This window comes from Liolophura sinensis, chromosome 1, assembly GCF_032854445.1.
Source record: "Liolophura sinensis isolate JHLJ2023 chromosome 1, CUHK_Ljap_v2, whole genome shotgun sequence".
NCBI classification, from domain to species: domain Eukaryota; kingdom Metazoa; phylum Mollusca; class Polyplacophora; order Chitonida; family Chitonidae; genus Liolophura; species Liolophura sinensis.
In genome coordinates, this window is record NC_088295.1 from 31,174,738 (window position 1) to 31,201,431 (window position 26,694).

The following is a 26,694-nucleotide window of genomic DNA, read 5'->3' on the forward strand; positions in this document are numbered from 1 at the left end:
AACTTGATGTCATGATTTCATCTGCATGTTAGATAGCTGCAAAAAGGACTTCGAAAGAAAAAAATTTGCTGACATTAAAAAAAAAAAATTTAAAAAATTCAGAATTCATCTTACACTGTCAGATGGTAAGTGGCTGCTTGGGATAAATCCTGGATTTCCCTTTGCTGTTTTTTAATGCTGGTCAGGAAAAATAAGAATACATATTGCACCTGACTTAACTAGCTGTAAGTACTTAGCTGTAAGTACTGCATAAATAGACTTATTCCACTGGTGGAAAGCTCGCATGTATGTCTTTGAGGCTGCTGATATACAATGGAATCAGCATTTTGGAAGATATTCAATCCTTTCACTGTAATCTAAACAAGATTTGTTTACCCTCAGTTGATTTTAATGTGGATATGTACATTTGTTTTGTTTCCTACCTGTATCTTACACTTAGAGTGTAATAAATGCCTTAATACTATTAGAAACTCTCAAATTTAAGATTTCAATAAAATTCCCTGCCATCCTGGGTGCAAATGTTCAACACTGATATCCAGGAGCATGAATCAATTCTAATATGTATTATTCAAACATTCCTGGCAACGGAAAATGGTAATCTGTTCACAGCATTAGGCCAACGCACCAGCATGTGCATTAACATGTCATTATGCACATGTAGTTAATGCATTTCCGTTTATAGGCTAATGGCATGTTAAGTATTAATGGCTCAGGTTAGCTTCATTGATATTTACTATTTCCTTATGAATAATATGTTCCCACACTCTCAGTGACTATTATAAACTGCCTAGACTTGTTGGTGCAGTATCAAATGTCATTGTCCCATATTCTCAGTGGTTGTTGTAAATACCTTAAGATTTCTGGTAAACATATTTTATATTCATATCTGGGTTTGTCTGAAATTGATATCTTTCAAGACATAAAGTGTATTACCAATGCCTTGGAGTGTGTTAAATTGGTACACTTTAAATTGATTTACTGTCATAAGAATAATATGTACAGTTATGAGGAGTAATGACTTCATCCACGCTTGCTGAATGATATACCGTACATGACCTAAAATTTGGGATGCTGATAAATGTCATGAACTGTTACACCTGGTGCTGAAAGTTTAATACTTTTTGCAAGTAGGATATCACCCTACCATCCAAACAAACCTCAGAACACCTTTCTAAGGTCAATAGAACTGTCAGAATCAGGAAAAATTAGCACCTCTACCTGGACAAAGGTTTAGGTCATTTAGGGTACTTCTACATGCAGGAGCAATGTGCCCATGTCGCTTAACATTTACCTTTATGATCAGAGAAACAGAATCAATTCAGAGTCCAATTTAAACTAATTCTCTGTGAAACTGACGGCTTGGTGCTCAGCATAAAGGGATAGACCATATATTGTGTGGTTGGTTCAGTGTCAATATGTTGTATCAGAAGTTATTGAGTGGGTTAGAAAAATGATTGGAAATGATCTTTGGCATGGCATGGAATATGAAATAAAGTTGTCAGTATTGTTTGTCATGATGTTTTGTGAAATAGTGTTGATTGGTGTTTAACGCCGATGCTCCAAAATTTGTCATTTATACAGTGGCTGTCAGATTTATTTTATTCCCCTTGACCTTGACTACAAGTAGGAGCATAAAGGAAAAACCCTGTATTATTTTCTCCTCCTGACCTTGGTTACAAGTAGGAGATTAAGCAAAGACCCTGTGTTTTTTTTCCTGATGATCTTTGCTACAAGTAGGAGCATAAGCACAGAACCCAGTACTATTTTCTTCCCGACCTCAGTTTCAAGTAGGAACATAAGCAAAGAACCCTGTATTATTTTCTCCCTCTAAATTTGGTTACAAGTACATGTTGGTGCATAAGCAAAGAACCCTGTATTACATGTATTTGCTGCTTCTCTTGGTTACAGGTTGGAGCTTGAGCAAAGAACCCTGTATTTTCTGCTCCTTGGTTACAGGTTTGAGCATAGGCAAAGAATCCTTTATTTTTTTCTGTTCCTCTTGGTTACAGATTTGAGCATAGGCAAAGAACCCTGTATTATTTTCTGTTCCTCTTGATTACAGTTTTAAGCATAGGCAACAAACCCTGTGTTATTTTCTTCTCCTTTTGGTTACAGTTTTAAGCATAGGCAAAGAACCCTGTATTATTTTCTGCTCGTATTGGTTACGGATTGGAGCATGGGTAAAGAACCCTGTATTATTTTCTGCTCGTCTTGGTTACAGGTTGGAGCATCAGCAAAGAGCCCTGTATTATTTTCTGCTTGTCTTGGTTACAGGTTGGAGCATGGGCAAGGAACCCCCACAACCTGTTACTGCTGATGACCATAGCTGGAGTAATCCTGGGTGTCATCCTGGGGTTCCTGCTCAGACTGACCAAGCCCAGCCCAGAGGCCATCATGCTTGTCTCCTTCCCTGGGGATGTCCTGATGAGGATGTTAAAGATGCTTATCCTCCCCCTCATCATATCCAGTTTGATTACAGGTATTGTATCAGTTGGAAGAAATTGTTATATTTGTTCATCAGACCATATTCACATTGAACCTAAATCACAGTAAATAAGCAAGTTTCAATGTTAATATATTTTGAATATCAGTTTTGAAATTATTAGATTTAATTTTGGTTGCAACCTAAATTGTCCTCCCTTGTATTTCATTACACACATTGTTTGCCTCTGTGTGTATACCTTGCATTTTTCTGGTGTATATTAGGCATAACAGAAATTAGTATCTACGGCCATAATTTGTCAGTCAGTATAATACAGTAACTATTGGTCAGGCACACTGCAGAGTGGAACATCGTGATTTGCCGGCTCTTGACAGTTGATGTATGACTTCTGATGTGCACTCCTTGTACATCAATTACATGTATCTCAAGCCAACAAATCAAAGTGTTCCACTTTACAGCCTGTAATAATTGTGTATTCGAGTATTATATATGCATATACATATCAGGTAACAAGATAGAGCTGTTTTTTCTTTGCTTCTTAAGACTTAAAATGGTTGATCTAATATTACTGCATATTGAAGACAAATATTTGAAGTGTGATTGGTTTTACATAATGTATTGAAAAAAATTCATTCAGTGGGTTTGAGAGAGGAAGCAACATATGTATGTCTTTTGCTGCAGTTTTGTCTATATAAGCTTTAATATCTACCTGTGATTACAGGTTTGGCTCACCTGGATGCCAGGTCTAGTGGTCGTATGGGACTGAGGGCATTGATCTATTACTTCTCCACCACCTTCATCGCCATTATTACTGGTATCGTCCTCGTCACCATTATTCATCCGGGAGACAAGAGCATCAAAGAGAATGTACAATCCACAGGAACCCAGAAAGCTCAGGTGTCATCGCTTGATGCTTTCCTGGATCTCATCAGGTTTATACTCCCAAATGTTTACCAGGTTATATGTTATATAGGAATTGTTTGTTCGATCAGTGGGCTAGATAAGGTGCAGGGAAGGGAGAATCATGTCTGAACATTGTATAAAACCATTGCACTTGCAAAGAATCTGAGAGATGTAATGAGGGGTGAAACTGAAGAGCGGTTTGAAGCAAGCATTACATATTTTGTGTAGTGTTATTCACATTGAAAACACCAGCAATAGCGGAGTTGCTAGTTCCAACTCTTTTGTCATTGAAGGTAAAAACAGTCCTACATTGTCGTGTGACTTGTGAAAAATGCTAGGCAATCTTTGTTCACATTAATTTACTGATGACTTGTCTCACCATGTTCCAAAGTCACAAATAACACCTCTTCCCTCTCTCAAGCTCACAAACATTCAGCACCTCAATTTTGTCCTTTGTCTATTCCACATGACATTTTTTGAAACTTTTTTTTCAGGAGCCCATGTTATAGTAAATGTGAGCAAAAATTGTTGCCTGACATTTCTGACACATCTCGTGGTACAGCAGGACGTTTTTTACCTTCCGTGATAAAAGAGTGCAAACTCGAAACCCCCTAGTGGAATGGGCTGGAATCTTTGTTGACAGGTCACATGAGAAAAATAGACCAATTTATCCAGTCTGAATATTTGTGGTGTTCAGCTCTGCATTTATCGGTTGTGAAAATAATGAAGCATAAGTTTGATTAGTCGTGTTTACCTTGAACATACAAGGCCCTGAATCCATCATATTGGTGCATAGATTTGTAATAATCATACATACACAAAATCAATGAACAAAGGGACACCACTCCTATCATGTTACAGTAATAATGATTGTCTGCTGGTTTTAAGATAGCTTAGGCCTATCTTTTTGGTTGAATAGTGACTAGGCCAAGGCAAGATATAATACAGTGAAGTATTAAAACAGGAACAGATTTGTTGGATATCAAGATTTCCAGCAAATGTTTCCTCTTAACAAATATTTCATATAATATATATGAAATGTGTGTTCTGGATATTGGGCTGAGAAGTTGATTACATTAGTTATAGTTAGAGTGTATAATTTGTTATTTCATTTCACATAGCAGTATTTTTGTGTCATTTTTCACGCCATAGGAACATTTTTGCTGAAAACCTGGTCCAAGCTACTTTTCAACACACGCAGACTGAGTATCAAACAGAAAAACAGGCAGTGGTGGAACGCTCCCAGAAGAACATGTCAGAGATGTTTAACATCACCAGTATGCTGGGCAACGACACAAATGTTACTGATGCTGATGTCCCTACCTTCCAAAAACGAAACTATGTTTACATGAACGGAATGAATGTCTTAGGTAAGTACAGATATTGTTAAACAAGTTCACCATCAAGCCTCGTGGGAGCTGTCACATGAGAAAGCTACTGCATACTGATTTTAAACTTGCAAATAATTTTACATGTCTGAAAGAACAATGTACGGTACTGATGCACATTTTGTTTGTCAGTGTGGTATTTCAACATTTGTTGGGGATTTTCAGTGTACATAACATAAGCTCTGTTATTATTCATATATGCTGCCTTTCATCCTGCTCACTGATGTTCCATTTGAATTTTTGTATTTTTGGGAAGTGATGTGTTATTTGAAATATTTGTGTATTGAAATAGCGATTTTAAGATTTGACCTGACTTTACGACTCTGGCTAGTAAGGAGCAGCTACTAGAAATGACCCCTTGGAGATTAGGTAATATATTACAGTCCTGTAGCTGGTCACTCCTGTAAGACATACTTCAGGATGAATTGTCTTCAAAATTGAGATGGTGACATTTATGTGTGTTTTCTTTTGCAGGGATCATCACATTCTGTATTGCCTTTGGTATTCTGATCAGCCGTATGGGAGAGAAGGCCCGCATCATGGTGGAATTCTTCACTGTCCTCAATGACATTGTCATGCAGCTTGTGGTCATCATCATGTGGTATGTACCAGCATATAAAGGCATTCCAGCATACACAGGCATACCTGTATACACAGACATACCACTATGCGAAGGCATATCAGAATTCACAGTCAAACGAGCACACACAGGCTTACCAGCACACACAGTCATTGCAGCATACACAGGCAAACGAGCACACACAGGCACACAGGCATACCAGCACACACAGGCATACTGGCACACAGAGGCACACCACTATGCGCAGGCATACCAGCACACACAGGTGTACCAGCACACACAGGCATACTAGCACACACAGGCATACCAGCACACACAGGCATACCAGCACACACATGCTTACCAGCACACACATGCGTACCAGCACACACAGGCATACCAGCACACACATGCGTACCAGCATACACAGGCATACTAGCCCACACAGGCATACCAGCACACACATGCATACCAGCACACACAGACATACCACTACGCGTAGGCATACCTGCACACACAGTCATACCAGCACACACAGGCATACCAGCACACACAGACATGCCAGCATACATAGGCATGCCAGCACACACACACATACCATTATACACAGGCATACCAGCACACACAAGCATACCAGCACACACAAAAATACCAGCACACACAAGCATACCAGCACACACAAAAATACCAGCACACACAAAAATACCTAACTCATTAGGCAAATCTAGATCCACAACACCTCACTATTGGATTCTTGACTATTAAGTACACCTATGTATTCATCAATGTTGGAGAGTTGTTTTATTACACCCCATCAAATTTACTACGTTGCCCCCAGTGAAAAACACACCTAGCTATACTGTCCCAGCATCCATGGAGTCAGTATTGTCAAGGTGCTACTGCAGTGGGTGATATAGTTCATGTTTGGAACACACACAATTGAAATCAGAGCCCTTGAAATTGAGTCAAGCACAAGGGCTTGGCTTTGTCTTTGAAATATTTATTATACCCTTGTAACTTTCTGATGATTTAATCTCACATGTACCATATATTGTTATCTGTTTTCTTCAGGTACTACCCATGTACCATATATTGTTATCTGTTTTTCTTCAGGTACTCCCCATGTACCATACATTGTTATCTGTTTTTCTTCAGGTACTCCCCATGTACCATACATTGTTATCTGTTTTTCTTCAGGTACTCCCCATGTACCATATATTGTTATCTCTTTTTCTTCAGGTACTACCCATGTACCATATATTATCTGTTTTTCTTCAGGTACTACCCATGTACCATATATTATTATCTGTTTCTTATCAGGTACTTCCCATGTACCTTACATTGTTATCTGTTTTTCTTCAGGTACTCCCCATGTACCATATATTATTATCTGTTTCTTATCAGGTACTTCCCATGTACCTTACATTGTTATCTGTTTTTCTTCAGGTACTCCCCATTCGGTATCATGTTCCTCATCATTGGAAAGATCATGGCATTGCCAGACCTGGGTGCTGTGGCTTCTCAGCTGGGTATGTACATGGTAACGGTGCTGGCAGGTTTGGTCATCCATGCTGTCATCACTCTGCCGTTGATTTACTTCATCGTCACCCGTAAAAATCCCCTGCGCTTTGTGCATGGTGTCTTACAAGCCTGGGTGACAGCCCTTGGAACAGCTTCGAGGTGAGTTAGCTGGAGGGGTTTACCATTGTGGTAGCTTATTCCTTACCTATAATATACTTTGACTGGAGCATTCAATCACAGGAAGAGTTCATTTCACATTATTTGGGGTCTTTATATAACAGATGAACGTGCTGCAATATTGTGGTAATATTTCACATGTAAGTGTCATGTTAAGACCTAGTATAACTTAGACGAAGCAACAAACTTTCCCCCGTTTTGTAACATTGCTTTGGTGGATCAGATGAAAGGGAGAACAGACACATGAACTACCACTTAACAAAGTGGCATACTTCTCTTTTACTTATGTATTTCTTATTTATTTATTTATTTGATTGCTGTTTTACGCCATAATCAAGGGTATTTCACCAATACGACGGCGGTCAGCACTATGGCGGAGGAAACCCTCCAGAGCCCGGGGATGCCCATGACCATCTGCAGGCTGCTGGCAGACTATGTATTTCTGGTTCTGTAGATAAGATCACATCTCCGGTGTCAATGGTAGGAAATGTCTTCAGAAAACTTGATGCCATTAATACCAGTGCTTAAACTTCTGTGCAATATTGTCAGTGTATAACTATTGATAACTGTCATTTGTAAATAGATGCCGTATTCATGATAAACACTCTGCTGTTTTAGTTCTGCCACATTGCCTGTGACCTTTCGTTGCCTGGAAGAAAACCTTAGCATTGACAAGCGTGTCACTCGCTTTGTGCTGCCTGTAGGTGCCACACTGAACATGGATGGCACAGCACTGTATGAAGCTGTGGCACCCATATTTATTGCACAGATGAATGGCATAGATCTGGGCATTGGACAGATCATTACTGTCAGGTAGGCATCATTCTTTTTCAGTTTATAATCATATAATTTGAGCCAGTATACATTATAAAGTTTGTTTTTTATTTCTTTATTTTTTTCCTAAATTACGGTTACTCTCCACTAATGTGTTTTGGCTTTTTGGGACACATAATCTTCTTCTTGTGTTATAGTTTCTCACCAGCATTATACCTCACCCAATGTGTTATAGTTTCTCACCAACTTTAGACCCCACCCCGTGTGTTATAGGTTCTCACCAACATTATACCCCACCCCACCCAATATGTTATAGTTTCTCACCAGCATTAGACCCAACCCCACTCAATGTGTTATAGGTTCTTACCAACATTATACCCCACTCCACCCAATGTGTTATAGTTTCTCACCAACTTTAGACCCCACCCCGTGTGTTATAGGTTCTCACCAACATTATACCCCACCCCACCTAATATGTTATAGTTTCTCACCAGCATTAGACCCCACCCCACCCAATGTATTATAGTTTCTTACCAGCATTAGACCCCACTCCACCCAATGTGTTATAGTTTCTCACCAACATTATACCCCACTCCGCCCAAAGTGTTATAGTTTCTCACCAACATAAAACCCCACTCCAACCAATTTTTTATAGGTTCTCACCAACATTATACCCACTTCACCCAATGTGTTATAGGTTCTCACCAACATTAGACCCCACCTCAACCAATGTGCTATAGTTTCTCGCCAACATTATACCCCACTCCACCCAATGTTATAGGTTCTCACCAACATTAGACCCCACCCCACCCAGTGTGTTCTAGTTTCTCACCAACATTATACCCCACTTCACCCAATGTGTTATAGGTTATCACCCACATTATACCCCACTTCACCCAATGTGTTATAGGTTCTCACCAACATTAGACCCCACTTCACCCAATGTGTTATAGGTTCTCACCAACATTATACCCCACTCCACCCAATGTTATAGGTTCTCACCAACATTAGACCCCACCCCACCCAATGTGTTATAGTTTCTCACCAACATTATACCCCACTTCACCCAATGTGTTATAGGTTCTCGCCAACATTAGACACCACCCCACCCCTCCTAATGTGTTGTGGCCTCTCTTGACACACATAATTCTGCCTTTAATGTAGTATGGTCGATCATCCCAAAGCATATGGATAATGGATTTCAGATTCTCATTCAAGCTTACTCTCTGACCATAATCCCTCAACCTTTTCGCATGTGAAAGAGTAACAAGTGCAGTTTATTCACATTTTAAAGTCATTTTGAAGACAAAATTACATTGGCTACATGGGCCAATTTCTGGGCTTCACAAGAAGTGTAATTTTATCAGTCTACACAAAATAATGCCTTCAGAATATGCTTGAATAAATACCTTGCAAAGATGTGAAAAGGTTGAGGAATTACAATATGTTTTTGGTCCCTAATGTCATGCACATAACTTGTAATTGCTCATCCCAGATTATCCTTCCTTTAGTGTATTTGTTCTCATCTTATCTCATCTCACCTTTAAGTTCTCATCTAAAGCCATCCTGTCCCCAGTGTGTTTTCTGTTGTCTGTTCATGAACACAACCTATCCACTGCTATGTTTCAGTCTGACGGCCACCTGTGCCAGTATTGGAGCTGCCAGTATCCCCAGTGCTGGCCTGGTCACTATGTTAATGGTGCTTACCTCTGTTGGCCTGCCAGTTGAAGACATCAGCCTTATCCTGGCTGTTGACTGGTTTTTGTAAGTTCTTTGTGCTAAGCTTGTCATTGAAGATCCAAGATTTTGTTTTGTACATGTATATAAACAGTGAGAATTGGCCAAAGCTGTGCACCACCCTTGATAGCACAGTTGGTAGAGCGTTTTCTTCAGGGGCAGTAGATCCGGGGTCAGTCCTGGGTCAAGTCACACCTAAGACCTTCAAAGGGGAAGTTGTAACTTCCTCGCTTGGCGTTCAGCATGTAGGGGATAGTGCAACGACTGGTTGACCCGTATCATTATAATATAGCACCAGATAAAAGAACGGTGGAAATCTGTCCTGCAACAAGGAGGCACATTACATGCACTCTATGGATTTCTTTGTTGTCATATGACTGAAAAATTGTTAAGCTTGACGTTAAGTCCCAAGCACTCACTCACTCACACCAAAGCTGTGCATGTCATAGCTAAGTTCAGTACAGCGCAGAGTATATGTACATATATGTACCCTTGGGGTTTTATGTTGTACTTCACAAATATAGTGCAATATATGTGTGTGTTATTTACCTCCATGTGAGGAGCATATTCTTGAATCAGGAATACCATGAATATTTCAGAATGAAATCTGTTTTAGCTAAGCACATTAGCTGAGAAATGTCTTTCTGAGCTATTGGTCAGCTTGGGCTTGAAAACGTTAGCTGCATTACCAGATTATTATATTTATTTTATTTGATTGGTGTTTTACGCCGTACTGAAGAATATTTCACTTATACGACGGCGTCCAGCGTTATGGTGGGAGGAAACTGGGCAGAGCCTGGGGAAAACCCAGGACCATCCACAGGTTGCTGCGGACCTTCCCACGTACAGCCGGAGAGGAAGCCAGCATGAGCTGGACTTGAACTCACGGCGACCGGATTGTTTGTTGAGAGGCTTCTGGGTCATTACTCTACGCTGGCGTGCTAACCAGCTGAGCCACAGAGGCCCCCAGAACTCCAGAAAACTTCAACAAATGTTAATACATGGTCTAGTGATTAGAGGTGCTTACCTCGCACAAGGTGCAGGTTCAAAAGCAGCCGTGGACTGGGAATGTGAAGTTTTTCCAAAATTTTACTGCTTGTGACGCCTTTGGCGATAGAAACACAACGCCTGTACAGCGTAACATTCTTTAAAGAGAATTGTCTTGCACTAATCTGGCGTGCTAATCTGTATGTCACTTGTGGGAAAGTTTGTTAGTAACTTACCAAAGGTCAGTGGTTTACCCCGGCTACTCTGGTTTTCCATTCATAATACTAAATACCATAACATATAGGTGAAAAATTCTTGATTATGGCGCTACACAACAATCAAATAAAGAAATAAAGATTTGGCAAAATGAGTTTATCATGCTTGATCAGAACTGAACATGTGATTCCTCATGCAGTTGTTTTACTTCTGCTTTCCTCTAATATCTAGTCTACGTACAAGTAATCTTTTCCGACATGGTTGTTCATTATCTCTTGCATATACATTTACAGGGACAGGATCCGAACCTCGATCAACGTTCTGGGCGACTCATTTGGGGCAGGTGTTGTGGAACACTTGTCTCGTCACGAACTGGAAGCCAGAAGGCAGCAGGAGGAGGAGGTGTTAGCAGAGGAGGGGCAGGGGGAAAAAGGCGAGTGTGAAAACAAGGAGCAGCCTGAGAAGGAGGAGGAGATGGGGGACAGCAAGGTGTCACTGGAGAAGAAAGAGGCCCCTGAGACACTCTACCCTAACAACTCACTGGATGAGGTCAAGTCAGAGTAAACCTATCAATACAATTTCACATGCACATGCACCTATCTAATGTTGTTGTAGGCCAGTGTGACCTGTGTTCAAACCTTCACAAGATTTGAGAATTCATTCTTTTCAAAAAAAATGGAGAAAATGGAGTTTTTTGAAAGTGGGCCCTGGAAGTATCACAAATGTTAAACCTCTGGTTTAAATTTACATTTCTTGATGGGCATATACATGCTGTGACGGTCTACACATGTGCATTAGTATATGGGTTGTGCGTATAACATCACATTAACAGATGTATGCACCATCCTGAATACCCTCCCATAACCCCACCCACCTCCCTCCCTCCCTCATCCCACACAGTTCAAATTATGCTATTTTGAGACACTGTTTCTTTTTTTCATAAAACTAAAGACTAAAGACAAATCACTGTGTGGCACACACACTCTGATTAATATAGAATGCCGATTGTACATTTTTTGTTTAAAATATCATTACACCAACATGAATGTTTAAAAAGCAGGCGTGGTTGTGTTTTTCATAAGCCAGGTCTAGTAACTATATTTTCCCTTCATTGTTAATGTGATGTCATTGAAAATAAGGAAAAGGTACTGCTGAGGTGTTGTACAAAATGTCAGCCAACTGGAGATAAGCTTTAATGATGAACTTAATATATCCGTGTATGTTGTCATTAAAATTCTCTGCATGTTTACTGAAATCACACCTGCACAGAATGAAATAGTGCTTTGAAGCTGATTTATGAATATTGTGGCAGTTAAAATAGTGGTCAACATCAAGCCTTAGTGACAGAGCATTATGTAGACTTGATGTTTGTAATTGTGTGAGAGAGCTGCATTGGGTGAAACTGGCGTTGTGTATGTAATGGATATTGGGCAAAAGTGCATGCTACCAGTATTGTCTCGCTTAAACTTTAGTATTAAAGCTAGTCGTAAAGTTGTTAAAGACTTTACAAGGCCTGGTTATATGCTCAAATACATCTATTTTCGCACAATATATAACTTCAGACCTGTAATCACCATGTAAATATTATAGTATGTTACCATTTTATGTAAACATTAGAATATAGTAACATTCATAGGCATTTTTCTCTTAGATATAAATTAATCAACTGTAATTTTTTATCTTGGTGTATTTTTGACATATTTCTGGAACAGTGGTCAAAACTGCCTAAGACAACCTGCAAGCCCTATACAGTAGTTGGGATACAGAAGTTGTGTTTTATCTCGACATTTCTTAATTTTTAAGACATTTTACGTCATTCATTGTGGAATATAGGCCTACATGTAATTTTGTGGGCTTTACTTCATCAAGCCTGTACTCTGTAACTGGTTCAAATGCATACATAAATTGCTGCCATACATTATAAATATTTTCTCAGAATTGTTCAGCTTTCAATTCCAGGATAAGAGATTTTTTTCCTGGATTTCCCACTTTCAGTTCTTCAAGTACATATATATTTTACCAAAGGTTGAAAATTTCAGTGTACTTCTTTACTTGACTGGAATATTAAACTCTCTGCTGATGTTTTTACTTTTTAGTCTTCAGTGCCAAATCACAACTTTATAATCCATGTACCAACAACGAATTATTTTAACAAGTCATGCTTACCATATAGATATACATTATATATATATATATATATATATATATATATATATATATATATATACACGATGTGTCATGTTTCTCTAAACTTCATTCTTTGAATGCTAATTTAAATTTGACACACCAAATTGTTTTGCAACCATTTCAATAAATAAATGTAGACATTTTGTCAGTTAATTGTGTACAATATGAACATTTTTTCCATGGTATTTTATACTCCATTTACCTTGTACAAAATGTGTTTCCAATGCTTCATTACTCAGTATTCTTATGGCAGCGACTGGGCATGTACATGTTGACATGTCACAGTATAGCTTCTATACTTCTGTTTTCCCCCCAAGGGTCAGTGTGGTTTTATGGGTATCTTTCACTGACAACATGTCTTTACTCTAATGTATTGATGCATTTTTTTTTTTTAGCATTATATTTCTGTTTCCATCTAGCATTCACCTTGTAAAGGTACACACGGAAAAAAGTTTTGGAGGTGCATAATTAATAAAAGAAAAGACCAGTTAAAACAGAATAAAGAGTATGGGGCATTATTATTTTTTTTTCCCTTTTTTTAACAATTCATAATTGAAATAAATTATATTTGGATAGGCAAATTAAAATATGATTTTAAATCATTTACAGTAGGGTAAAAAGTAACAAGTCAACAAATTATATAATTGATTAGTGGCCGGTTAATTAAAGAACAAAGCAATGGCATTAATATGTGCTTCTGAAAAGACTCTAGCGAGAAAACTGTTAATCATACCTCAAGTCCGTAGTGCTGTAGGAGTAGAGGATGTTTTGGGCTTTAATCTTGTGTAAGGCAACCCTTAATAAATTGTCGAGTTACATGTAAGACAATGAACTTTAAAATTTTTGAACGTACACATATTTCTACACTAACAGTACTCGTCCCGCTAATCATCTGCAAAAGGCAACTGGTTTGTATTGCAATCTGCATGTGTTGAATGCAGTAAATAACGCTTAATAACAGTCAAACGGAAATAATCTGACCATCGGACCAATACAAACACAGCTACTTATAATTGCCTCCCCTACACTGACAATTGCAATGACAGCGTTGATAGCTTAAGCACTATCAATTTTGAGCCCCACAGTTTCAGCCATGGTTCACGTCGTTTGTTGTTGTAGTTATATCATTCTACGCCATCAAATACAGGACAGCATAGCTGTATGTCATCGTACAACCGTTTCAGGAAATCACAGACAGTGTAGTGAAAAGCATAGGGTGAAATAGTATAAACCCAGTCCAGTTCCCTTCTAACTCAATGTTAAAGTAATAGGATTAGCATGTATTTCTAAAAAAATAGTGTTGTCATTTAAACTCTTCAAGCAAAAAAACTACTAATCGAAGCTCAGATCTGTTGGCATATTACTGAAAGAGCATGTCTTGGGCTACAATATGGTGCAAGTTGCACATTTTTAGCTCCCATGGTTCTTGAGTTACAGGTCATTGAAATTACGTATCTCAAAAAGTTACAAAGATATGCACAAAATAAAAGCAGATGCGGTATCAGCTGCTCAAACTACACCAGAATACGTTAAAAAACATTCAAATTTCAAAACAACATTCAAATTTCAAAACTTTGTGTGACGTCACAACTTCGACCAATGGCGAGCTTCCAAAGTTTTGACCGGAAGTCAACGATTTTCTCAAACTTATTGTAACCACTAACGATCTAGATGCATATCACATTTCAGAGCAATCAGTTAAGCGGTTCTTGACAAGAAGATGTTAAAACGACTTCTTATAAAATCCAATATGGGCGCCAAACCATGTGACATAACAAAAATCGGGCTCTGTGGTGCACAACTTCAGCCATCAGAGAAAAACACTGTAAAATTTCAAGTCAAGCGGTCTAGGCTGTAGGCTGCACACAAAATTAAATATATAATAATAATAATCCGAACAAAAACAATGGGTGTCTCGCAGGACTTCCTGTGTGGACCCCTAATAAAGGCAAATAATCCTAACAGATACAATAGGGATTCAAGCCTTAATGGCCTGAATGGCTTGAACCTCTAAAAAGAGAGACTAAGTAAAGTTTGAAATATGAAGCCTGTTTTTTGGAATCATTTTTTTTTCATGAAATAGATAAAGATTCAGTGGACAAAGATTATGAAGAAAGATAGTTTGGAAAAAATACTTTGAACAACTTTCCCATACTCTTTTAATATAATAACATAACAGAGGTGTAGTCTGGCAAATTCAAGAAAATCTTGTCATGGTGTGTGACAGTGTAATGGACATGTGGCCTTTGTGTATCTTGTACATTGAGTCTGATATTTGTGTAATGTTAAAATATTGAACACTAAAAACCTTCCCTAAGTCAAAGTTCTTGTCTTGATGAAGTGAGATTAAAATTCTCATTGTACATACATGTAACCTGCTAGTGTTGTGACTACAAGATGTCTTCCTGCTATCATTGATGTATATCAATTTTACCTAGGATTCATGATCATTGAATACTATTTTGCATCTGGTATTTTGACAATTTAATGATGAAATCTATTCTTGTATGTACTACCTGTTATTTTACAATATTGCTAAGAAATCCAGTGTGAAATTTTAGTACTTCTCTTTCTTACATTTGTAGTATTCGTAGTAATAGTTTGTAGACATAAGTGTTTATTCTTTGTCAATAAAGTATATTAAACCCTGTACATAATTGTTTGCTCATGACTTCGGAAGATCAGTAATACGTTATTAGTACTTTCAAGGGTCAAATATCAACAAAATATGCCATAGGCCCAGCCAATAGGCCCTTCATCCTTTGGTATCTACTGGTACTCCCTGATATTGTATGTAGCTGGTTGGTTAAATAAAGTAGAGCATAATTATTTATTTTATTTTATTTATTTACTTGATTGGTGTTTTACGCCGTACTAAAGAATATTTCACTTATACAACGACGGCCAGCATTATGGTGGGTGGAAACCAGGCAGAGCCCAGGGGAATAAAGCAAAATTAAAGTGGTGTATTAATGTTGCATGTTCAAATCCACCACCTGGAGGTTCCTCTGACATTTATCATTAGGAGGTTTGACAGGTGAAGTACAGGTAATGTACAATGGTAAGGTTTGTCCTGAAGAAGACTAACTCTTGAGTCTACATGTACAGGTAGCTCCAGCTGGTTCAAATTCGGCTCTACATTAGGAAGTTCATCAAACATCTGGTGAGGTGAGGGGATTTTCCCCACCGAGAAATCTGACCCACATTTGACAATTCTTTAGTAATGGTGGCTGCCATATCTGACATCAAATCAATTAAAACAGGTTTTGTTCCAGGTAAAACTGTTGTGTTCAATATACCTATAAGTTTTTTTTTTTAAATATAAACTCTGCAACCAATCCAGTCAAGAATGAGATAACTGTGTGTACAGTTGGACAAACATTCTAAAGCTTAGCAATGACTGATGTTCAATATGTACATGTTACTTTTTTTTTTTTTTTTTAATTGTATAGGAAGTAAATGGTTTGACTCATAAACAGTATTAAGAAACTTTCAATAACCAGTGTGGAAGACTGTATACACACTTACGTAACTCCAGTGGAAACTGGTCACTGACAGAACCATATACCAAATACAAGGGCTGACTGTTCCTCTGTCACCCCTGAAAGTTTGACATGCTCTGGTGGACAAGTAATAACTTAAAGGATTCTTATAAATGTAAAACGTGGAATAAAAAATGAGATCTTTGTCCAAAATCTTACCTATACATGAACTTGAGTGCTGAATTATCTACAAGTACAATGTACATGTATACTGATACAAATGAACACAACACCAAATTTGTGTTTAACAGAAAAAAAATTCAACAATTCAATTTAGTATTAATACACATCCATTCTATTCCAAGAAAGCGACATTCAAAGACTGGAACCAACACTTATACCCATAACATTACATGCAGCTGTGCATGGAAATAATTCTAGATTTAAAGCTTTGAACTTGAAAATCTACTTATTGATCTTTTATTAAGTATTTAGATGTGTGTTTATGAAAAAATACATCTATTGTTATGGTCATATATATAAACAACCAAACTAAAAGCATCCAATCCTATGGGGTTACATAAATAATGAAAAACTAATATTCTTGTACATGTACACTGAAGTATATATAAGGCAAGACATAAAAATTCCCAAAAAAGGAATACACACGTAAAAAAAACCTACCATGTTAAATAAATACAGGATTTTGCCCACCTTTCTTGAGACAGGTGTAAATGATAACCCACTCAATGCTTCACATCTTGTGGGTTATCATTTTCACCTCTCACTCAAAAAACATTTGTGATATTCAACCTTCACTTCACATGTACATGCATGTAAATACCACATTTATGTATTGCTAAAATTCTATCATATCACATATACTGTATATGTACATAACACTCCCAGATTACACAATCAGTATGTAAAATAACATGGAATTTTGCCCCTACAAATGCGTCTTTAGAGACAAATATACATAAAATACTCATTTTTTCAATGGAATTTCATTCTACCTTCAAACCAAACACTCAAACCAAATCATTAAAGCCCTCAGTATCAGACAAAATGTGCAACTCCGTCATGATCAAAATTTTACGCCTTGAAAGTTTTGGACGTCAAATGGAATGATAACCGATATATGAATTTGAACATTACACATTTTACCTGCAAGTGCATAAGTTGTCCTCTTTATACAGTTTCAGAATTGTTTTCAGCTGTTTCATCAGAGCGCTAATTTCATTCTGCAGCACACCAGAAACTTGTTCCTTGTGCTTGTCAGCAAAGTCTTGCAGCTTTGCAGCATTTGACATCTCACTTTTGGACACCACTTTGTAGGGCCAGCTCAGCAAGAGAATGCTGAAGAAGTGTGCAGGTGTTAGCAGCTTCATTAACTCACAGCACTGCACATTACCTGACATACAATTCGGAATCCCAGCAGCCCGACACACCTTTTGAACCACTTCTTTAGACTTGGTGGCTACAAAATCACAGAGAGTCAAGGACAATAATGGAAAGATGTCCAGTTTTTCCAGACTCTCCATCATGTCTTTGACTGCGCACAGGTGTCCTTCTGACACCAATTCTGGACACTTGACATCCAACTGTGACGTCAGAATGGATGCTGTCTCGGATAAAAATGACGCCCACTTTAACACTTCTAGAACTGCCTGCTGAACAATACTTTCTTGATCTTTGTCAGCGTCTGCTGGCTCAGAGAGCCACTGTAACCAAAAGTTCATGAAGGTAGTCAGCTCTGAGGACAGGCCCTGACTAAATGTCACACTGAGTTGAGGGGAAATACGGAACAGCAACAGAGGAGTGAAATCAAAGTGTCGGGACAGCTGGATGTATCCTCTTGGCTTTCCTGAAAGGTAAATTAAAGTTTTCAATCAATTTGCAAAACAGTTTAAATCAACAACTCATTGAAATATTACATACTGTGATGGTTTATTCCTGGAGGACATAACATCAACTTCATCTTTAAGCCACGCCATCATCATGCAGCGATTAAAACATTGCTTTTGGTCAAAAATGAATATTATATAGAAAACATAATAATGACAAAACCCTCACCCCCAACAAACCCTGACCACCTCCTGTTTTTCCTTTGCTTCTTCTCTTTCAGAACTGAAAATCTGTTCAATACATGTACTCAGTGCAAACTGCATAAGTATGTTTGTGTAGACAAATATTATACCTGTGTCTGGGTCTATACTCCTCATGGCTGTGACCAGTGTGGTAACAGGTACCCAGTGAGGAGGGTATTTAAATCTGGCTGTATCCAGCACCAGGGCCAAATCTCTACCTGGGTGGTATCCTCCAATGGGAGAAAAATGGCCATCCCCTGTCTGGTTAAGAACTTTACGGGAGTATGAAATCACCAGGACACTTTTGTCTTGCCTCGTGGTCTGCTTTACAACTTCACGAAATGTACCTTCTGAGAAATTCTCCTCTGCACGCACAGGCTGTGTGATCAGGAAGTTGCACTCTGCCAGACAGACAAAGTTATCAAACGTGATCCCTTGTTTTTTCACCAGCTGTAGAGACATACAGCAGTCCAGCATGCTCTCATGGTACCATCTCCATGGGCCTTTCCACACTCTACCAGGGTCGACAGAGAGTGAGTTTAAAACCATAACCAAAGTGGAGAGACCACAAAATGCTGGCTCGTCTTGGGTCCTAAACTGAGCGGCCAGCTTGAAGTAACAGTCCATGTGTCCAGAGCTAAGAGCTTCTTTGAAAACCTGCTTTCCCTCTTCTGAGCTGAACTCAATACACCCAGCTGGCAGTTCTCGTCTGTAGAACTGTTTCGGTGACTGTGGTGGTGTTACATGTACGTTCATGGTGAAAGTATGTGCTTCTCGAACATAAGGAAAGACGTCACACTGTAAAGGTAGGTCACCATGTTACATTCTGCTATAGACCTAAAAACAAATTAAAAGACATGCTGTAAACTGGAAAGTTAACCAAAAGTTAACCATCTTGGTACACTCCATTTAGGATGAGCATTGTCTCTCAGCAATGTAAACTAATTTAGTACACTCATATAGAAAACCTTTCCCACAGAGGGACCTACCAACATAACCTGCCTTGTGAATTTATACTCATAACTCCACACACAGCATGTGCAACATCATTTAAAATTTGATTTTTTAATGGTTAAATATTTGGTATGGTTGAGTTTTCACTGGGGTGTTTCACAAGTTATAAACCTGATTTTTCAGTGTCTTTTGGAGTTGAATGGCTGTTTGCATTAACCTTTGCCATTCTACTGAAAAACACAACTCACTTTGAAAATTTATTATTTTTATGTCAACATATGTTGAAGTGGTTTACTTCATTGCTATATACGTCTCGACACACCTTCACATTTTAAAGGCATGTTTCAGCCAACCAACTCTTTATCCTGCAGGTATTTCACTACAAAATATGTACAGGTTTTTAAAAGCATATTTAAGATTAAAATTTTATCTTATAATATCTCTAAAGTATTGCAATGCCCACTGTCCATGGTTTCCTTTGCTTTTGACTGGATTATCAAATTAATTTTCGGCACCCATTAAGTTTTTATAACAACAGATCACTTTTTGGTCGGAAAATAGTGAAATGAATATTTGTGACGTGACGTTTCTCTGTCATTTGACTTTGTAAAATGTATGTGCCAAAGTAAAAATATTTAAAGAAAATGTCAGTTGTGACGGAGATGACAGGGTGTGATGTAGATGACTTTTTGTACAAAAATCAAAAGAAGGCAAAGGTAAATGTTTCAAGTATATTTATTTGTTAGAAATTCACACTGACAGTCTTTTAACGAATAGTTCACTCAAAAAGACAATGTGTTAAATTTAACAGAAAGTCCGAATGATGCTAGAACGTACTCTGTTATAACACAACACTCTTTTCACATTCAACATAATATCATGTTAGAATCGTAAAGGGTGAAATAAAAGAATATGTGTTATATTTAACGCAATAATCTGCTACAAGAACAGAATGCATTCTAGAACCACACACTTTCTTCTAAATTTAACAGATTAATTTTCTCAGTGTTCAGATATTTAGTTCTTCCCATGTGGCTTTCCAATAATTCCACTTCTACATGACAGCTCCCAACACTGTTTGGCTCAGGAAAGAGGGTCACAACTTTATGTTACTTGTACCATATTCGATCCTTCCTCATAGGCCAGCAAAAACTCTGTTGTCGCTGATCCTCAACAATGACTTTACTTCCACAGCATTGTCATCTAAATCGACTATTATTCCCGGATAGGCAATACCTTCATACTCAACAATACACCACTTTCCAAAAACGGCATCTTTCGGGGATACAACTTGAAGGTAAGTCTCAAATGCATCGTCTCCTGAAGACCCTGGTTAAAAATAAACCTGATGAGGTTAAAATGAATAGTAATGTTTAATTCTGCTGATTCTTCATTTGTCAATATATATATATATCTACATACATATATATATATACGTATATATATATACACACACACACTAGTAACCGAGTTATCTTGGTCTGAACAAATTTATTTATTCATTTATTTCATTGTTGTTCAAGAATTTTTCACTTCGACGATGGCGGTGGAGTGCCCCAGGTAAACCGCCAACCTTTGGTAAGTTACATTCCCAATAACGTCACAGATTCCAACAGTAAATCCATTTGTTGAAGAAGAGATAAAATTTGTATGTGTTTGGATTTATGTGGGAGGCCTTTTGATTCATAAGATACAAGACACCATTTTCCCAATCGTCAAATGTGTTCAAATACCTTTAATAATGTTTGTGTTTTCTTGGGGACTTGTATTCATGTCACAGAGAAATTTGACCTGTTTTAATCCGAGACATTGGCAGCGAGTCCAGGTCCCATTACAGAAACAGCTTAGAATGCGGTGCCACACAGTCCCCAAGCTGACTGGCAGAAAGTGTCATCTGAAAAGAAATTTCATGGTAAATAAGTTGTTTAACCTCACTTATTTGATTTTCATATGCTACCTTTTTTACTGTTATATAAAGCAATATTTGTGCCATATATATTTATATATATATATACATATGATTTAAGTTCAAATTGAAAAAACTGGCACAAAAGTCGGCGGTTTACTCCATCAACTCAAGTTTCCTCCATACACTAACCTGGCAACTAACATTTAAGTGAACACCAATTAAATAAATAAACAAATATAATAAAAAGATGGGTTATAAACAAGTATGTGTTCAGGTCTGACGGATATTCACAGTTTCCGATACTGGACGTAGCTGTGCAGGGATTATCCATAATATTTCATCATCGCTGACCAGATACAGCTAGATGGCTGAGTTTGGAAGCAAAGCGTGGTACAGGGATTCTCCATCAGGTATATCTTTCCCCTCAGAAACAAGAGGGGTCTGCCTTTCTCTTTAAAGCAGCTCCAATCCCCTCCGCAGCACTTTTCCCATGCCCTGCCTCATGGAAATTCCATGTTGCATACATGTATTTGTACCCCACTTCAAGTGGGATAACTGAGGCAAAATAGACATTTTTCTTATTTTGATATTGCATTGTTGCGCCATCGCTTGTGAAGTGCACTGATGACAATTTGTTGAATTCATGTAGTTCTCCAAGGATTGGTTTCATACGTGACCATATTGCACACGGGTCATGCCGAGTGGAATTGGACACAGAGCAGAAAGGTACGTTATCGTTAGATGTGTAGACTGTTCCTGTGTGCAATGTGGTTTTATTATGTGATGCCCCAAAATGCACACTTTGAACTTCTGCATTGTTCTTGCAAGACTAATTCTCGGAAAAAGCAATGTGAATAACAGCTTTGCCTGCTTCTAGCAAGTTTAGAGGTTCTAACATTCTGGAGTATTGACGTCTGATATTGTATATATGGGTCATTACCTGTGGCTTGAGTTCTTCTTCAAATTTTGCATACAGCTCTGACAATCTGATGCTGATCAACTCCTCCATGGTAATTTTGATCTGAAACTTTTCCTCACCATGTGATGTAAGTTTTGACCTTTCGTTGTGTTTGGTTACCCACTGGTGATAAGTAGCCTTGGCGTTAACCATGCTTTGATCAATCCTTGGGAGCTGTTTATCCTCACACAAGGTACATTCTCCGTACATGTATTTCTGGTTGTTGGCATCACACACTAGTTGCTTGTAATGCCTTGAGAGGCTTTTTGTTTCAGTTGCTCTCTCGCTGTGTAGCTTACTTACCATAAGTTGGATGTTGTCGAGGTGCTTACAAAGGCACGTGTCCCTGTCTGTTGACTTCGGGGTGACCACCCATTAAAGCCACAGAGAACAGAAAAAACAAATATTTGAGCTTTATTTCAGGATTGTCACACAAAAACTTGGCATGTAGAATCTTCATGTTGTCAGACAGAAGCCCCTTCTGTTTTTTCTGTTTCTTTCGTGTGAGTGTGTCTCTTTTCCCTGGCATAATTCACCTGTTGTTGTCAAGCTCAAAGAAAGACGAAACAGCTCCCTTACTTGCCTCACTCATGGCGTTGCCTCGTTGCTTTCTTGTAAATTCATTTAAAAGCCTTTCCTTTGGGAAAATAGACAAGGCAAGGTAAGTACTTTCTGAGAATAGTGCCACGGATTAAATTTAAGATGGTTTGTTTTCCCTTCAGCTTGTCAGTAGATTTATATTTCTGTTTCAGGTGTGCAATAAGAACATTGAGAACAAGTAGTGTTCTACAGGCATTGCCAGGAACCCGTTTGTCAATACCCCTAAGCTGTCTGACTGCCTTGGAAACTTGAGAAATGGACATTCAGGAATGCCTTGATCGTTCTCTGATGTACCTTTCCCTGTAGCACTCTGATTTCCTCTTCTCATTTGCAAATTTATGTTTAAGTTGAATTATGTCACGATATGCCTTTGACCTCTTCCGCTGCAATGACTTACACTGGTCATTAGTGAATCACTCTGGAACTGCTTTGGGAGTTGGGGGAGGAGTTTGGAGCTGTTCTTCATTGACTAAAACTTTCTAGATGCTCTTATGATTTTTTCTCCATCTTCTTCTAGTGATTCGCTGGTCCCTCTTAGTACGATCTCCAACTATACTGTCTCTTTCTTTCTGGAGAAAAGTTTCCCTTCATTCGCCTTTTTTTTCTTTCTTTGTAGCACTTAGCCCTTTCTGCAGCGGAGACTGCCATCCATGAAAAGAAACATTGTATCCATTAGGTGAATGTTTATTTATTTATTTATTTATTTATTACTTTGGGGTATAACACCTTATTCAAGTATTTTTCAGGCATTTGACAGTGGTCAGGTTCGCAGGTTCAGGAAATCGGAGTACTGAGAATAACCACTGCGCTTCGCTAAGTACCTAACAAACCCTTTAATATAAAGCCATAACCGAATCAGTGAAAGCTGGATTGAATCATGTGATGTCAGGGCTTTAATATTTCATCAAATTCTTTAATTACATTGCTTTGCAGTTATATTCCTTAGAGAATGCATTACTGGGTATAAAGTGTGTTCTTTGCAGGAAATGTGACCAGAAATGTCTACAATGGTTTGCCTAGAGATTTATTCAGCTTCCATACACTGATAATGTAGAGCACCACAGCACATAAAATCCCATCTATAATAAAACCATAATCAATAACTGGTTAGATAACAAAAAATATGGTAATTAAAGCATTTGCATGTTTATAGCAAATATAGTCATCTAAGCGACCGAGAGTGTCATGTACGTGACCAGGAGTGTCATCTGTGTAACGAAAAATGTCATCTACGTCACACAAACATGTGACATTGATGACCGTGACAGAGATGACATAGAATATAGTTCAACAGTTACTGCAGGCCTATTCGATATATTGATGCAAATTACAGTAATCTAGGAGGCATTAGGGCAGTTGAAATCAACATAATAATGTTTAGCGAACCAGACTATATCTACGATGTGTATCAAACGTTTGTTGAAGACACAGATAATGTACAATACTGGTACTGAATCATTTGACCATAAAATGATTATAAAACTTACCTCTACATTGGTCTTCTGAGCCCACCGTGTTCAAATATAGCGCCTTGTTGAACACTTATGAACCATGAGGTTACACATGACTCCCCTGTATCAGTCTTTATCGGGCTTTTGTCACGTGACATAGATGACAGCAACCATTTTTGTTGATAATAATTAGAAATTTATGTAATATTTTGGACATAATATATAATATATAATAAATATATCACAGAAATGGTGTTTTCTTCATACACGTTGGATTTATTCATTTATTTGATTAGTGTTTTATGCTGTACTTAAGAATATTTGACTTATACGACGGCAGCTGGCATTATGGTGGGTGGAAAGCAGGCAGAGCACTGGGGAAACCCACAACCATACACAGGTTGCTGGAAGACATTCCCACTTACGACTGGAGATCATACACATTGGATATGTGAGGTCCAGATATGCTACGTTTTTTTGCCTGCATTGTATGAGCAAGTCGTCTACCTACCCCTGTGACTGAAATAAATAAATATCTTTAAAAATCAACGAACTATTATTATTTGCTTGCTCTCAGTAGTTATCTTGTTTTAGTTATGCAAAAAGAAACACTCAGGAGTAATATACCGTCGACACAAACATGTGACTTTACAAAACATTGACCCAAATACAACCAAATTAATATCCATCTAATTTGAATTACAGTCCCTTTGTTTTTGACTCAAATGCCCATATATCATACCAAACAAATGCTCACATGCTTTTCGGTTTGTTTGTTTTTTTTCGTGGAAATTAATTAAATTTATGTAGAAATCATTCTACTGGCCTCCATGGTTTATGATAGGAGTAAGTTTTGTCAGTTTCGATTAACTTTAATTAAGCGAGCTAAATGATCTTATTTTCTTATTTAACATTCTTTCATTTACCTTGTCCGATGACTGGCCGAATTAATTTCAGAAATATAAAGCATGGAGGCAGTACTTACTTTCAACGTTGTTGAATTTGATCAGTTTCATAAATACATGTAGGCCCTACTGCAGTTACGTCAACACATGAGCTTTACAATGTAAGTGATGTATCACTTCGTCTGTCATGTCTGACTCTCAGGGTACTCTATGAACTGGTATAGCGTATATTTGCCACTAGTGACTACCAGCCTAAGGAGTAGGTCGACAAATCTTGTCGTCTGCTAGTGACTTGCCACACCGTGAGTCGATGTAGTAAGAAACACGGCGAGTGTAGTAGGACAATTCGAACGGCAAAAAACGAATACAATCAAGCCATCAACAACAGTAAAACGATCACTACTGCCATAACGGCTCATGGATACGCATCTCATGTATGTATAGGCAGTCACTCACAAAGTTTTCCAGAGAAATGTCCCTGTACCATCGTGAAAGTCTCCCTTTGACATGTTTCCCGGATGTTGCGACTGTATGACGTTTGATTGGCTAAAGGAGACACACAGGGATCTCTCATTATCTGGGTTGAGAGCCACGTTATTCAGGTTCCTGGGCCACGCGCTCCTGCCCTGCAGTTTACTGGTACAGTGAAAACTGTCAAGGTACTCATTTCAGGTAAATTACCAATTCTTTGTTTTTCGCCCAATACAACAATGCACAAAAAATACTAAGTTATACCTAAATTCAGCAAATATGTCAAGTCTGTGAACATGCTGAAATCGAATGTTTTTTAAAAGCGTATTCACGGTCAACGGGAACTAACTCTAGATCAGCACATAGGACGAGCTTGTTCTTAGGACCACGTGACCATCTTATCATTCTCGGCTGCTGCAAAACTGTCTTTAATTCGCCAAGTCAAACGATCTATTGCTGTTTGTCGGCAACAGGCCGGCAGTATAATTTCTTTACCCGCATTTCGAGCTCTGATCAGCCGGTGTTATGGTGTACCAGTACAGTTTTGTGTAGGTCGTAAAAACGTGCGAAATATTGATGAATATTATTTGTTATATATAGGCTAATAGGCCTACATGTATATTCCTGACTGTGCTCAGAAATGCAAAGAGCCAGACCAAATAAATGAAAGCAAACTCGGTCATCCAGGGCTACACGTACGTCTCACATGTTGCAGGATTTATTTATTTTATTGGTGTTATATCATGGCATACTCAAGAATATTTTACTTACCGTGTTCCAAAGCAGCCGGCATTATGATGGGAAGAAAACACGTAGAGCAGAGGGAAACCACGGTCATCCACAGGTTGCTGGAAGGCCTTCTCACATATGACCGGGGAGGAAGCCAGCATGAACTGGACTTGAACTGACTGACTCCGAAGTCATTGCACACTCTGCCGCACTATAAACAAGTTATAGGAACAGTAAGCTTAAACTAGATAAG

General features: G+C 38.2%; 2 protein-coding genes across 4 annotated transcripts in view; one reads left to right on the forward strand and one right to left on the reverse strand.

Moving 5' to 3' along the window:
* Nucleotides 1–12,900, forward strand: part of LOC135462045 (excitatory amino acid transporter-like) — a 38,147-nt gene extending 25,247 nt beyond the window's left edge. Inside the window, exons 4-11 of the mRNA XM_064739383.1 lie at nt 2,275–2,479; nt 3,165–3,375; nt 4,499–4,716; nt 5,209–5,335; nt 6,740–6,973; nt 7,610–7,804; nt 9,395–9,529; nt 10,999–12,900. Of these exons, the coding sequence (XP_064595453.1) occupies nt 2,275–2,479; nt 3,165–3,375; nt 4,499–4,716; nt 5,209–5,335; nt 6,740–6,973; nt 7,610–7,804; nt 9,395–9,529; nt 10,999–11,269 (1,596 nt within the window). The 3' untranslated portion in view covers nt 11,270–12,900. The remainder of the gene's footprint in view (nt 1–2,274; nt 2,480–3,164; nt 3,376–4,498; nt 4,717–5,208; nt 5,336–6,739; nt 6,974–7,609; nt 7,805–9,394; nt 9,530–10,998) is intronic.
* A 3,806-nt stretch (nt 12,901–16,706) lies between these two features.
* Nucleotides 16,707–25,751, reverse strand: LOC135462046 (glutathione gamma-glutamylcysteinyltransferase-like). Of its 3 annotated transcripts, none has more exons than XM_064739386.1 (3): nt 25,698–25,751; nt 18,812–19,301; nt 16,707–18,241 (listed from the first exon to the last, which is right to left on the reverse strand). In XM_064739386.1, exons 2-3 carry the CDS (start codon nt 19,218–19,220, stop codon nt 17,538–17,540), a joined length of 1,113 nt encoding a protein of 370 aa, XP_064595456.1. In that variant the 5' UTR covers nt 19,221–19,301; nt 25,698–25,751; the 3' UTR covers nt 16,707–17,537. The 3 variants fall into 3 exon arrangements, with proteins under 3 accessions (XP_064595456.1, XP_064595454.1, XP_064595455.1); XM_064739384.1 differs by having other exon boundaries at nt 18,575–19,301; XM_064739385.1 differs by lacking the exon at nt 25,698–25,751 and adding an exon at nt 25,322–25,679 and having other exon boundaries at nt 18,575–19,301.
* Between the last annotated feature and the right edge of the window lie 943 nt (nt 25,752–26,694).